The following is a 13,643-nucleotide window of genomic DNA, read 5'->3' on the forward strand; positions in this document are numbered from 1 at the left end:
TACATTGCCTTTGAAAATGTCGTAACCCAAGCTGCGGCCTTTGATTACTGCCACACTGGAGAAGTTGAAGACTCCACGTTTGTTTCCAATCCCTTTTGGAAGGCCATGTAGTTAGTCAACGTTGCTTGGTTATTAAGGCCGTTAAGATTAAGAGTCGATTGTAGTGCTGTGTGTAAGGCTTGTGTGGTAGGTACGTGGCCGCGGGGTGTATGGGTATTCTGACTGTCCCTGACATGAAGCGAAGGCAGCAGGGGGTATCAGACCAGAGGGGGTTAAATAGAGTCATTATACAATGGTTGGTTTGGAATTCCCATTGTTAGTCTATCCGGATATACTAGACAACATACACATGGGCACATTCATAAAAAGTGCCATAGGTTACATCGTTACTTAGCAACGCACTGCTACTACTACTACTACAGATCCACTGTCTCGTCTGCCCAGCCATGCAACTTATACATCTGATTTCCACTGTAAAAAGCCTTGACAATTGATAAACACGAAAAAAGAAAAAAAGAATGCAGCTAGTTTGAAGTGAATTGTCTTAGCTGTGTAGTTGGCTAGCTAGCAAGGGGGGTATAGCCTCCATAGCAACCATTTTTGTTTGCCATAGCAACCTGCAAAGTTCTAGAACAATCAACCAGTGCTTGGGTAGTTTTGCTTTACACGGCAGAATAAAACTGAATAAAACTAACAACCAGTGAACGCCTAAAATTGCACTTGACAACCAATGTTGGTGAATGTAGCATCACGTTTTGTTGAAAAATGTATAGTTTGGAAATAATCTGGCTTTTTAATGCTGGTAACCCTTGGTATAAAATCAATAATGTTATGACATGTTTTGTCATGGCTGTGATGTGGTGATAGCCATGAGGCAAATTGCTAAATGAAGCCATATACTGCACATCCCTGACATACTCGACAAATGAGAGAACGGACCACTGACAGCAGTGTTGACTGCTGTCGTATCAAAGCGGTATGGAAATACACCTCAGGAAAGGATAGCAATCTATTTTTATAATTGTGTAAATCAAATGTATGAAACAAAACCACTTGGTTTGTACGAGATATGTTGCCTTGGGCATAAAAAATAAAACCATGAACCTTTTCCCACTACTGAACCAAACTGTACTGCCCCAGCCTGGTGACGATTCCTCCATAGTTGCTGGAAGGGTGCTGAAAATGACTATGAAAGAAAAATATCCATGCCAGCACAAGATGGTTCAGATTTGCACAATAGTGTGAAAAGAGTTTTTAATTTTGACAGTTGGTTTTATCCAATTCAACCTCCCACACCTGTACGCTATTTTGGTCAGTACCAGGAAAACAAACCTGGCGTCTTTTACTGACTAGCAGCTGTTGGGGATCCGACGGGGTTGTCTAGCATTGTGTTTTATGTCAGGGCTAAGCTAACAGTGACATTCCGACCATAGAGATAGTGTAAGGGGAGGGAGAATTGGACAGGAAAGCAGCTCTGGCCTTGCCAGCACGGTACCTATTTTCTCTCAGCGAAGCCTCAAAAGGAGAAGGGTGGAAAAAAAACACGTCTCCTTGTTTGTAATGGGCTGCCAAGTGAGTCTTGGTAACAAGTATGTTTTGCTTCAAGTGAACTACGGCGAACAGCTCCGTATTGCCTTTTAAAGCAATCCCCAAGCGTGAAGAGAGAGCAGGGTGTTTTGGTCCTCTCCAGTAGCTCTGGCGGAGACAGACATTCCCTTTCCAGGGGCACTGTTTATGAACAGTAGGAGTGGAGAAGTCATGGTCTTAACCGAAAGCTATGTGTCAGTCAGTCGTCAGTGTTCCACACCCCTTTTGGGAGCCCAATTCACTTTTAAAATCCTGTCTGGAATTTCGTTTTTTTTTTCTTACAGGGCTACATTATTGAAATGTGATTACACTCGTCTTTAAAAGGCCTGCACACAGTGTGCTGAATATCACAGAAAAGTGTGTGTCTGTAAGCATCTTAAAGTGTGAATGCTTTGGGTTTTGGCTTAGAGTTTGTGTCACCTTGACCCCACTGTCCATTCTGAACTTCCACAGGCTGCCGGAAATGCTGTTAAGAGGGCCTCTGATAGCCTGGTGAAGGCGGCACAGAAAGCAGCCTTTGACGCCCAAGACGAGCAGGCCGTGGTTGTTAAGAGCAAGATGGTGGGCGGCATTGCTCAGGTAAGCAGAGGGCCACGAGAGCCTGCTGGAATTTTCACACAAACTTCCCATCGATGTAAGGACTATTTCAGTGCAATAGAGGAAGACAGTGTCATTCTATGACAACCGAATTCACATTCAGAATTCCTTTCTTAAAGATCACATATGAGGCATGTTTTGTATATCTGTTGGTGTGTATACCTGTTTCCATGCGCCTATCTGTTAATCTATGTATGGAAGGAGGTGTGTTCTGGGTGTTAACCAGTTGTGTTCTGTCTGTTAGATCAGGGTGTTAACCAGTTGTGTTCTGTCTGTTAGATCAGGGTGTTAACCAGTTGTGTTCTGTCTGTTAGATCAGGGTGTTAACCAGTTGTGTTCTGTCTGTTAGATCAGGGTGTTAATCAGTTGTGTTCTGTCTGTTAGATCAGGGTGTTAATCAGTTGTGTTCTGTCTGTTAGATCAGGGTGTTAACCAGTTGTGTTCTGTCTATTAGATCAGGGTGTTAACCAGTTGTGTTCTGTCTGTTAGATCAGGGTGTTAACCAGTTGTGTTCTGTCTGTTAGATCAGGGTGTTAACCAGTTGTGTTCTGTCTGTTAGATCAGGGTGTTAACCAGTTGTGTTCTGTCTGTTAGATCAGGGTGTTAACCAGTTGTGTTCTGTCTGTTAGATCAGGGTGTTAACCAGTTGTGTTCTGTCTGTTAGATCAGGGTGTTAACCAGTTGTGTTCTGTCTGTTAGATCAGGGTGTTAACCAGTTGTGTTCTGTCTGTTAGATCAGGGTGTTAACCAGTTGTGTTCTGTCTGTTAGATCAGGGTGTTAACCAGTTGTGTTCTGTCTGTTAGATCAGGGTGTTAACCAGTTGTGTTCTGTCTGTTAGATCAGGGTGTTAACCAGTTGTGTTCTGTCTGTTATATCAGGGTGTTAACCAGTTGTGTTCTGTCTGTTAGATCAGGGTGTTAACCAGTTGTGTTCTGTCTGTTAGATCAGAGTGTTAACCAGGTGTGTTCTGTCTGTTAGATCAGGGTGTTAACCAGTTGTGTTCTGTCTGTTAGATCATTGCTGCCCAGGAGGAGATGCTGAGGAAGGAGAGGGAGTTGGACGAGGCCAGAAAGAAGCTGGCCACCATCCGACAGCAGCAGTACAAGTTCCTGCCCTCCGAGCTCAGGGAGGACGGGCAGGAGCAGTGATGAAACGTGCACACACACACACACACACACACACATACATATATACAGCGAAGACAAATCCGATGTTCAGGGCCTACACGCCCAGGCTATATTAGAGAAAAGAGGAAAACGAAGAGGTATTATGCTTGAAGAGGAGCAATATTAGGGTGTGATAATTAAAAAGAAAGGAAAGGGGTAAAAAGTGAAAGCATTAGGGTGTTTATTTTAAGTGAATTTTTTTCTTAGATTATTTGTCACGTTCAAGAGCGTTACAGTGCCACTGGTTTTGTTTTTGGATAATGCTAAAAAAATATATATATATGTATCCAAGTCTTTGAGGTAGTCCTTGATAGTTTGTGATTTAATTGAGCGTTTAGGTCCTAGATTGCATGTGTTCACTGCCGCTTCACCGTTTTTATTAAATTCACATCCTCCTGCCAATAACCGATATTTGCCTTTAACGCTAGCATGCTATTATTTTAGTGAGCACAATAACTATCTGTTTGGCGGTGTCTGTTTTTTGCTTTTTTGGATTCGAAAAATGCAGTCACCAAAAGGTGGTCTTACAGCGCGGGTAAGTGTTGAGATCTTACTTGACTGACCAATGATTTTAACTGGCCAGGGTGAACGGTAAGAGACGGTCGGTCACCCTGCAACACAGAGCTCAGCTAGGTGTTTACCATAAACAACCGTGGCTTTGGTCAGATCCCAAAGAAGACATTGTTTAACAAGAATGTGTGTTGTCAGGTAGGCTCCTCCTTTTTATTTGAACCAATGACATTTAACTGTATTTTGTTGCAATTTGGACCAGAGGTGCAATGATTTACTTTGCGATTAAACAATTCATAGAGAGAAAACAGATCTTTTTTTTTTCTTTTTTTTTTAAAGATAAATAATGCTATGAAATGTGTTACAAATGGTATCTTCTATTACATTTATATGTTAATAAAGTATATGTGAGTATTTGTTTGTGTCATCATATGAACTTTTGGACCTGATATTATCTGTGTTTGAAGCTCATAAAGCCATACTTTGCTTTCTTCAGGACATTGTTTAGAATCATGAATGACTGTTCCTTCGGGTGCTATTGATTGGTTAAAATCTTTATCAGATGTAGACTGTGTAATATGCATCTAATAGCCAACTGTAACCAGTAGATCTTTAGACACAAATTTAGATATGTATTTTGGGGTAATTTCTCTTGTCACACAGTACAATCCTATGATGGCCATTGTATGCAAAGGATAATGTGTCCAATGTTGTTGTTATTAACCGTCAGGTACCCTGAATTGCCAGCCTATTTCACATTGTCAGAGGCCTCATTGTAACCTAACCTTCTTTCAACATATCATTGAGTCAAAAAGTGCCTGCTATATGTATTTTACAACTAATTGTATTTAACTGTTAACGTTTTCCCATCTTCAAGTGCACTTATCCATTTGTTTAACTTAACACATCATATAAATCCACTCTTTTACAAACATTTGTTCTCTCTTTTCTCTTAATCGAAATAGTTGGATAGAAAACAACTGTTAAGTTGCCTATGTGTTGATTACAAACATAGGGAAAGCGTGAGTGTTTTTTTCTTTTCATTTTCTAATTGTTTTGTTGACCTTCCTGATTTTGATACTATATACATGTATTAACAGTGCTATAGTATTGTAAAAGAGATTTATGGTCAATAAAGCTGGTTTTCTCTGAGAAGTTATTTTATTTCTCTTTATGAAACATTAAAATGTTGAAGAAGTCACTTCTTTATCAATGCTTCATATCATAATATGACCTGCTATGCTGATATTCAGACAGGTTAACATGAGTAAAATAGACTTGCCATTGTGAACGAATTCTAGTCGCATCAAGTCTACAGTAGCCTAGTCAGTCACAAATACATTTCCCCATGGCTCCTTACTGTACCTTGTCGTTTGTGACCGGTCATTCTTCACCAAAGACCAACTTCGTCCCCAGGTGGCTGCTGCTAACCGGCACCAACTACCCTCAATCTTGGCAACATAACTTTTTACTGTTGTTACAACTTGTTTCTGTTATTTTCCCTTCTTTGAAATACCATAAGAAACAGCCCATGCCCTGACAGACTTTTATCAATGAACAAGCCTAGTTCAGGCGAACAAACTAAGACGACACTGGCTGTAATGTCGTCAAGTGTGCAAATTGTATTAAATGTGGACATAAATGAACCCATGAAGAGGAAGAGCGCATGAAGGCTATAACTTTTACATGAGCTGGTTAAAACCATGCCTAATTGCGTCCCCCAGTGCGCTCGGGAGTGAACGGCAAATACAGGGGAAATTAAATACACACAAGTAGACCTATTAAAGATGGCCAACCTTTTCATTACATGATGTGGGCACCTATATCCCTATGTCTACAGATATATTTAGGTCCAATATCATACCACAGACATTCGAACGTTATATGAAATCGGAGCCTTCCAAAAATGGACAAAATCTGTGCGCCTAATTCCTACCCAACGCGTTGAACGAATCACAGGCGCGCGACGTCACTCTAGCTCGGGCGTGATTTATCTGAACTTTCCAAAAAAAGTATTGGGCTCTGGACAGAATTACATCCTCCCATCCTCCCTTACCTAATCCAGACTAGCTTTGTCTCATCACTCGGCTCGAGGTGCTGCTTCTGTGAACTTCAGTCCTCTGTCCTCTGTGTGGCTCGTGCGCGTCCGTCGAGAGCACCAACTCTGAACCCTTTTCGCCTGTTATTAGGAGAGAGAAAAAAACAACAGTAACCATGGAAGCCATCAAGAAGAAAATGCAAATGTTGAAACTGGATAAGGAGAATGCTATTGATCGGGCAGAGCAAGCAGAAGGAGACAAAAAGGGGGCAGAGGACAAATGCAAACAGGTATGGGAATATAACTAACTGAACAAGAGGGCATTCCCTGCCTTTTCATTGCTTGAAGGGAGAGGGGCAACTGTATCTAATGCCAATAGAAATTGATTTTACACTGATTTATTCAATTTAATGATTATACTGCTCCCCTCTGTCAACTATGAAGTGGTTTGGTCATTGACAGACAGTATGTCATCCACATATGGTAATCCATGTACAATCTATTCTACAATATACAATAAACATACTGTAAAAACTCAGTGATTTTATTAAATATTTTATCAAATATTTACTATATTTCAAGTATGTAGTTTCTACCCTGAAACACATGGTAAGACAGATGTCCAACGTCTATGTGGAAGATAGGTAAGTGTTTGTTCTAAATATCCTCTTGTGAAGTTATCCATGAAGCTACTTCAGACTTTTGCAACTACAAATAATAAATGTCCTTATAGTCTCTTCAATGGTGTTTCATGGGTACAGCGGGCCGATCGGAGTGAAGTGGATTAGATAGATGGACAGATCCCACCAGACGGCCCAGCCAGTTTGAGGTTATTACGGGCAGTGTTAAATTCCCCGAGTCAAAGCACATTGATGAAGGGGGCATAAGCTGACTTAAGGAGTACAGTGTGAATGAGTGTTTCATTTTGAAGTATAAACTGGGTGGTTCGAGCCCTGAATGCTGATTAGCTGACAGCCGTGGTATATTTAAGCAATAATGCCTGAGGGGGTGTGGTATATGGCCAATATTCCACGGCTAAGGGCTGTTCACAGGCACGACGCAAGGCGGAGTATACCACGGCTAAGGGCTGTATCCAGGCACTACGTGTTGCATCGTGCTTAAGAATAGCCCTTAGCCGTGGTATATTGGCCATATACCACACCCCCTCAGGCCTTATTGCTTAAGTAGCAAACCCAAATTGTCAGTATTGACCCAATCAGGGAACTTGAGAATACCAGTCTTCCCAATGATCATATGTCCAGTGTCATCTCTCATTTGTTATAATTTAACCATTGAAGATGGTCAGATTCTGTATTATACAAGTGTTAGCTAGCCTTCAAGAAATAGACACAATTTAAGGTGTTTGAGTTTTAACCCTGTCACGTCCTGCAATCAACTTCTGCCACTTTTCTGTTGGAAAATCAAGTCCGGGATAGAATGACTAAAGACACTCTCCAGTCATCATTTTGGATCCAACCCCATCTCAGAATCAGTTACATCTTGGTCCGAGCTTTTTCATGTTCTCCCTCTCAGCTGTTACCCATGGTCTGTCTATGATGAACACTTCTCATAATGTTGACATTATGGCTCCATAGCAGCTTAGCCCTTCTCCCAGTTTCATTCTATTTTCTGCCTTTGGACATAGGCTACTCCCTACCATCCCCCATGGGAACAAGAAAACCATCTTTCTGCTTTGTCTTGAGCATTTGGAAGTAAATGATCGAACGCATATGCACCTTCAGAGCTGTGGCATTTAAAAAAAAAAATCATCCCTACCTACACAACTTGTCAGATTTGGCAACAACTGATTGTGTAGCTATACCTGGACCTGGACCTGGACAAGAGAAGATACACCATCTCATTCTACTGTACCTAATTTTTACTGTTATGAAGCTACTTCCTACCTCAGCTGCCTCAAGAACCCAGATTAATGATGGAGATTTGGAATGGATCCTCCTCCTGAATAGAAAATAGCTTGAGCTTATATGGACATGTACAGTACTGAACCAAATTGCTTCTGGTCACTTTAGACTTGACTAATATTACCCATTATGTTATGTGAGTCCTCTCTTTCCGTTTAGTTCCCAAGTAACGAAAGCCACCAGTGGCTTGGAATGGAATGGAAATGGAACCCCCCCCCCTTGTCCTTGAACATTTGTCTACCCCCCAGTGTGTATTTGTGATACCATGGAGAACATTTGCTTCCGTGGCGGCGAATAACTAATGGTCTAATCGCTTCAGCTTTTGTTGGCGTCTAAATTTTCCATTCTACTCATCTGTCATGTTTAATTGACGTAGTCAGCTAGAACCAAATGGAGCCTCTCTATAAATAGGAGTAGTCTTCCCTCACAAGTATTTGTTCGCAGATGACCACACCTTGGGCTATTCTGATTCCAGCACCGACATTTCTCTTTGGAGCAGCCTTGACGGTGGCATGTCTATTGGAATTGTTGTTCAACAAAGAAAAAGGGGATCAAGGCTGGAACCAAAATAACATGAAAGAGCAGCAGGCCTGGGATCAGAATGGCCCTCTCACATAGCTGGAGCCCAAAAGACCGCTGTAATCTGTCAGATGTAATAAAATAATGACATTCATCACAAGGACATAGTGTTCACGGTTCACACACTGCCGCTGTCATTCACATTCACAATGGGCTTTTTCTAGGTTAGAGGGGATCTTTTCTATCGACGATCCTAACCACATGAAGCTTCTTTGGTTGTAGCCTAGACATTTTTAACACTCGTCAGGAAGATTTTTTTTTAATTACATTGGGAAAGATAGCAAGAACTTAGATATGATGAGGTGAACAGGGGACCCCCCAAAACAAGCAACCCTCCTACAGGTACACTCAACTCTCAAAAGCTTCAGTCTATGACCAGGGCACCATTTTTCTCTTTTTACTTTACTTGACCTTTACCATAAACAGTAGTAGCAGAGAGTCGCTATCGTCACAAGAATACAATTAATAGGTGTCTGCTTTTACGAGGCCGCGGAGGGAGCTATGTCCGGCTGCCAGGCTTGTGGATAATGCACAGGGGTTTATTTGATGCCCGTTGAAAGGGGAGACTGAGCGAACATCACCAGCTGCAGCCCCAGTCACTCTGAGACTATGTTTAGTCACAAATGCCACCCTATTCCCTACATAGTGCACTACTTTTGATGGGCACTGGTGAAAGGTAGTGCACTAGTGAAAGGTAGTGCACTATGTAGGGAATAGGGTGGCATTTGGAAAACAACCTATGACTCTGGAGGGACACTATGACAGCTTTCCCTTTATAAGTCTGTCCTCATGCCTGGCCCAACCTGCCCTGGTCAGCCTCAGGCAGTGCTCTGTTATACCCAGACACATCGACTGGAGAATAGATTATAACCTTCAACAGGACAGTTCTTGTACTGCCAACTCAATCTATATGCAGTATGGGTCCCACTTCAAACTAAAAAGGAATTAGCTTTTAAGGCATACTGACGCCTTCATAAACCCTTCATAAACCCTTTATAAACCCTTCATAAACCCTTTATAAACATTCATAAACCCTTCAAAACCCTATGTAAATCCTTCATAAACCCTTCATAAAACCTACATAAACCCTTCATAAACCCTTTATAAACCCTACATAAGCCCTTCATAAACCCTACATAAGCCCTTCATAAGTAAACGATATGCTTAAGGCGGCATCAAGGACCGTGCCATATTAAGCGTCATATATATAAGGAGCTGTTATATCACTCTTTATGCAGTAGGACTTTGCTTATGAATGATTTGTGAAGCATCTATGTAGTGCTTATGGAGACTTCTGTGAATGCTCTTTAGAGTAGGTTTGATATGAATCGGTTATGTATCTTATTGAATCGGTTATGTATCTTATTGAATCGGTTATGTATCTTATTGAATATGACTCTAACAAACAAACAAAATGGATTGGTCCCCTGACATTATTGTGTGTGTGTGTGTGTGTGTGTGTGTGTGTGTGTGTGTGTGTGTGTGTGTGTGTGTGTGTGTGTGTGTGTGTGTGTGTGTGCGTGTGCGTGCATGTGCGTGCGTGCGTGCGTGCGTGCGTCTCCTAGCTGGAAGAAGAGTTGCTGGCCCTGCAGAAGAAGCTGAAGGGAGTAGAGGATGAGTTGGATAAATACTCCGAGTCGCTGAAGGACGCCCAGGAGAAGCTGGAGCAGGCTGAGAAGAAGGCCACAGACGTGAGTGACACAGGGCAACACTAGGGGGTCACTACGACCACGGTGACGTCAAATCACGGCACACACACACGCGCACACAGACACACACCATTAAGGCATGTACATACACACACCCCAGTTACAGATATGGGTGACATGGTAGTGCTTTTAGGCAATGTATCACTGCAGTACACAGACGAGCAACTGACTCCAGAGACTACTGCATAATCCCCTCCTCTTTGTTGATTTTCACTGGTCATTTAGATAATAATATGTCAGAATATGTTATGGCTAAAGCATTTCCCCTACTAAGTTATTGTCATAAATTCACCTATAAAATGAAACACTTCATTGGGATTTAGGATTGTATTTCATCAAGGATGCCAAGATCCTCCAGCCATATAGTTTTCACAATTTCACCATTGCTGCCTGTCATTAAAGCACACTTGTAATGTTATACTATGTAAAAGTATACACAGCTAAATGTGTCGTCAGGTCATAAATCAGTAGGCTGTCAGGCCCCAGGTCCCGTTGTCTCCCCCTGGTGGGATAAACCCGCACTGCACAGTGTGGGCAGTATGCTTCTGTCAAACCTCCCAGGTTTTGTCCCAATTATCTCACCTTCCTCCCAATGTGAGCGCTTGTTCACTTGCCCTTGCTGATTTGAATGGAAATGACTAATATGAGAAATATGGTGTAAACTCCTACCAGCCCACATGCCTCCACCAAAGGAAATATTATTGGGACGCACCTCAAGTTCCATCCTCTCCGGCCATGCCCATCAACATCTGAAAACCAAACTCTTCAAAGAGAATCTTAAATAATCCCACAGCGCCCCCCTCCCTCCTCATGAGAATATTTGGCTGTGTTTACACACGCAGTCCAATTCAGATCATTTGACAATTATTTGGCATATATGATACCTATCTGATCTTTTCCCTAATATGTAAATAGCAACAAACAAAAAAACACATGGAATCTGATCTTTTGACTTCCAATTTACACCACCTCCATATGTGGATCTCAATCCTGATACAATTCAGTCTGGATGCTCAGATCTGATTTATTTTGCTCTGAAATGTTTTCTTTTTGCACATACCATGCCGTTACCACGTCAACTACACAAAATTTAAAGGAACAGTGACAGGAAATGAGCATTGCATCTGTGTACTACTTCAAATGCTACATCAATGTGAATCCACAAATCTGATATGGGCCAGTTGGAACCCCATTGATCAAGCGACCTTGCTTGTTGACAGCTGCGACGGAGAAGGTGCCGAACCTCGACCTGTATCACATTTTGCAAACACAGCATAAAGCTTGTCAGCACCTTGGAGTGAAGGCAGGGAATGATTTGGTTTGAGTTTCTTTGATTGCTGTGTTCTCTGGTCCGCACTTTGTCTGACTCCGGTCAAATACAGGTCTAATGTGTCAACATGGTGTCAGAACGGTTCACAGAAACCGTATAATACAGTACGCTGCAGGAAACCTTTACGCCGGATTAGCAGTGGTAGTAAACTATAAGTAAACCTTCAGTTGTTGGTATAACTTTTTGTCATCATTCGTACTGTACCTTAAGACAGGACGATGTTTTTTCTAAATGATGTCTCATAGCCTTTCTTATGATTTTATGATCTGGTATACACATTCACGTTACCTTATATAGTATTGTTTTATATGTCATCATAGGCCTTTCCCCATTGAGTAGGGGAAAAAAGGGATCCGAAAGGGTTCTTTGGCTGTCCCCATAGGAGTATCATTTTTGGTTCCAGGTAGAACCCTTTTGGGTTCCATCTAGAACCCTCTGTGGAAAGGGTTCTACATGGAACCAAAATGATTATACCTGGAACCAAATAGGGTTCTTCCAAAGGTTATCCTAAGAGTATAGCAAGACAACCTGTAACACAGAAAAGGCAGCCACCCTAACAACCCAATTCAGATTAATTTTTATTCATATCCAATCTTTTTTTCTGACTGTCCACACTCAGTTTTATATGTGGCCCATATCAGATTTGTGCATTCACATTGATGTAGCATTTGAAGTAGTACACAGATGCGATGCTCATTTCCTGTCACTGTTCCTTTAAATTTTGGGGTAGTTGACGTGGTAACGGCATGGCATGTGCAAAATGGAAACATTTCAGAGCAAAATAAATCAGATCTGACCAGACTGAGTTGTATCAGGATTGAGATCCACATTTGGAGGTGGTGTAAATTGGAACTCAAAAGATCAGATTCCATGTTTTTTTGTTATTGCTGTTTACACATTAGGGAAAGATCAGATAGGTATCAGATATAACAAATAATTGTCAAAAGATCTGAATTAGGTTGCCTGTGTAAACACAGTCAAATATTCTCATGAGGAGGGGGTGCACTGTGGAATTATTTAAGATTATGGACTCCCGAGTGGCGCAGCGGTCTAAGGCACTGCATCTCAGTGCAAAGGGTGTCACTGCAGGACCTGGTTCGTCTCCAGGCTGCATCACAACCGACCGTGATTGGGAGTCCCATGGGGCAGCGCACAATCGGCCCAGCGTCATCTGAGTTTGGCCGGGGTAGGCCGTCATTGTAAATAAGAATTTGTTCTAAACTGACTTGCCTAGTTAAATAAAGGTTAAATATATATATTTTTTTTTAATAATCTTTGAAGAGTAGGGTTTTCGGAAGATGGGCAGGGACTCGGTTCCACCATTGGGGTGCCAGGACAGAGAAGAGCTTGGACTGGGTTGAGCGGGAGCTCAAGAGACAAGATGTGGCTCAAGAGACCAACTTGGGTTGGGTTGGGGTGTAGAGTTTGAGCAGAGCCTGAAGGGAGGAGCAATTCCTCTTTCTGCTCTGTAGGCAAGTACCACGGTCCTGTAAGCGGATGCGAGCTTCGATTGGAAAGAGGGAAGAAGAAAAGTAGTTGAGCGTCATCCACATAGCAATGATAGGGGAGACCATGTGAGGACATGACGGAGCCGCGTGACTTGGTGTATAGAGAGAAGAGAGGGCCTAGAACCGAGCCCTGGGGGACACCAGTAGTGAGAGTACGTGGTGCAGACAGAGATCCTCTCCACGTCACCTGGTAGGAGCGGCCTGTCAGGTAGGATGCAATGTGTGTGCAGAGCCTGAGACCCCCAGCCCTGAGAGAGTGGAGAGGATCTGATGAGTCACTGTGTTGAAGGCAGCAAATAGATCTAGGAGGATGAGAACAGAGGAGAGAGAGACAGCTTTGGCAGTGCGGAGAGCCTCCGTGACACAGAGAAGAGCAGTCTCAGTTGAGCGACCCATCTTGAAGCCTGACTGGTTAGGGTCAAGGAGATTGTTCTGAGAGAGATAAAGAGAGAATTGATCAGAGACAGCATGCTCAAGTGTTTAGGAAAGAACAGAAAGAAGGGATACCGGTCTGTAGTTTTTGACATCAGAGGGATTGAGTGTTGGTTTCTTAAGGAGGGGAGCGACCCTGGCCATCTTGAAGTCAGAGGGGATGCAGCCAATGGTCAGGGATGAGTTGATGAGGGAAATGACGAATAGGAAAAAGTCTCAACTGCCCGCAACTCTGTTCTGTAAGCTCGCAATGAGTCACTCAAC

General features: G+C 42.4%; 2 protein-coding genes across 8 annotated transcripts in view; both read left to right on the plus strand.

The window, feature by feature from the left end:
• tln1 (talin 1) overlaps nt 1-5,016 on the plus strand; it is a 142,169-nt gene extending 137,153 nt beyond the window's left edge. For both annotated transcript variants that reach the window (XM_071351904.1, XM_071351905.1), the window contains 2 exons: nt 2,041-2,166; nt 3,199-5,016. In XM_071351904.1, the coding sequence (XP_071208005.1) occupies nt 2,041-2,166; nt 3,199-3,333 (261 nt within the window). In that variant the 3' untranslated portion in view covers nt 3,334-5,016. The remainder of the gene's footprint in view (nt 1-2,040; nt 2,167-3,198) is intronic.
• Nucleotides 5,017-5,880: 864 nt separating this feature from the next.
• Nucleotides 5,881-13,643, plus strand: part of tpm2 (tropomyosin 2 (beta)) — a 36,754-nt gene continuing 28,991 nt past the window's right edge. For all 6 annotated transcript variants that reach the window (XM_071351917.1, XM_071351915.1, XM_071351920.1 and 3 more), the window contains exons 1-2: nt 5,881-6,189; nt 9,966-10,091. In XM_071351917.1, the coding sequence (XP_071208018.1) occupies nt 6,076-6,189; nt 9,966-10,091 (240 nt within the window). In that variant the 5' untranslated portion in view covers nt 5,881-6,075. The remainder of the gene's footprint in view (nt 6,190-9,965; nt 10,092-13,643) is intronic.

The sequence above is a fragment of the Salvelinus alpinus genome, chromosome 18 (assembly GCF_045679555.1).
Source record: "Salvelinus alpinus chromosome 18, SLU_Salpinus.1, whole genome shotgun sequence".
NCBI classification, from domain to species: Eukaryota; Metazoa; Chordata; class Actinopteri; order Salmoniformes; family Salmonidae; genus Salvelinus; species Salvelinus alpinus.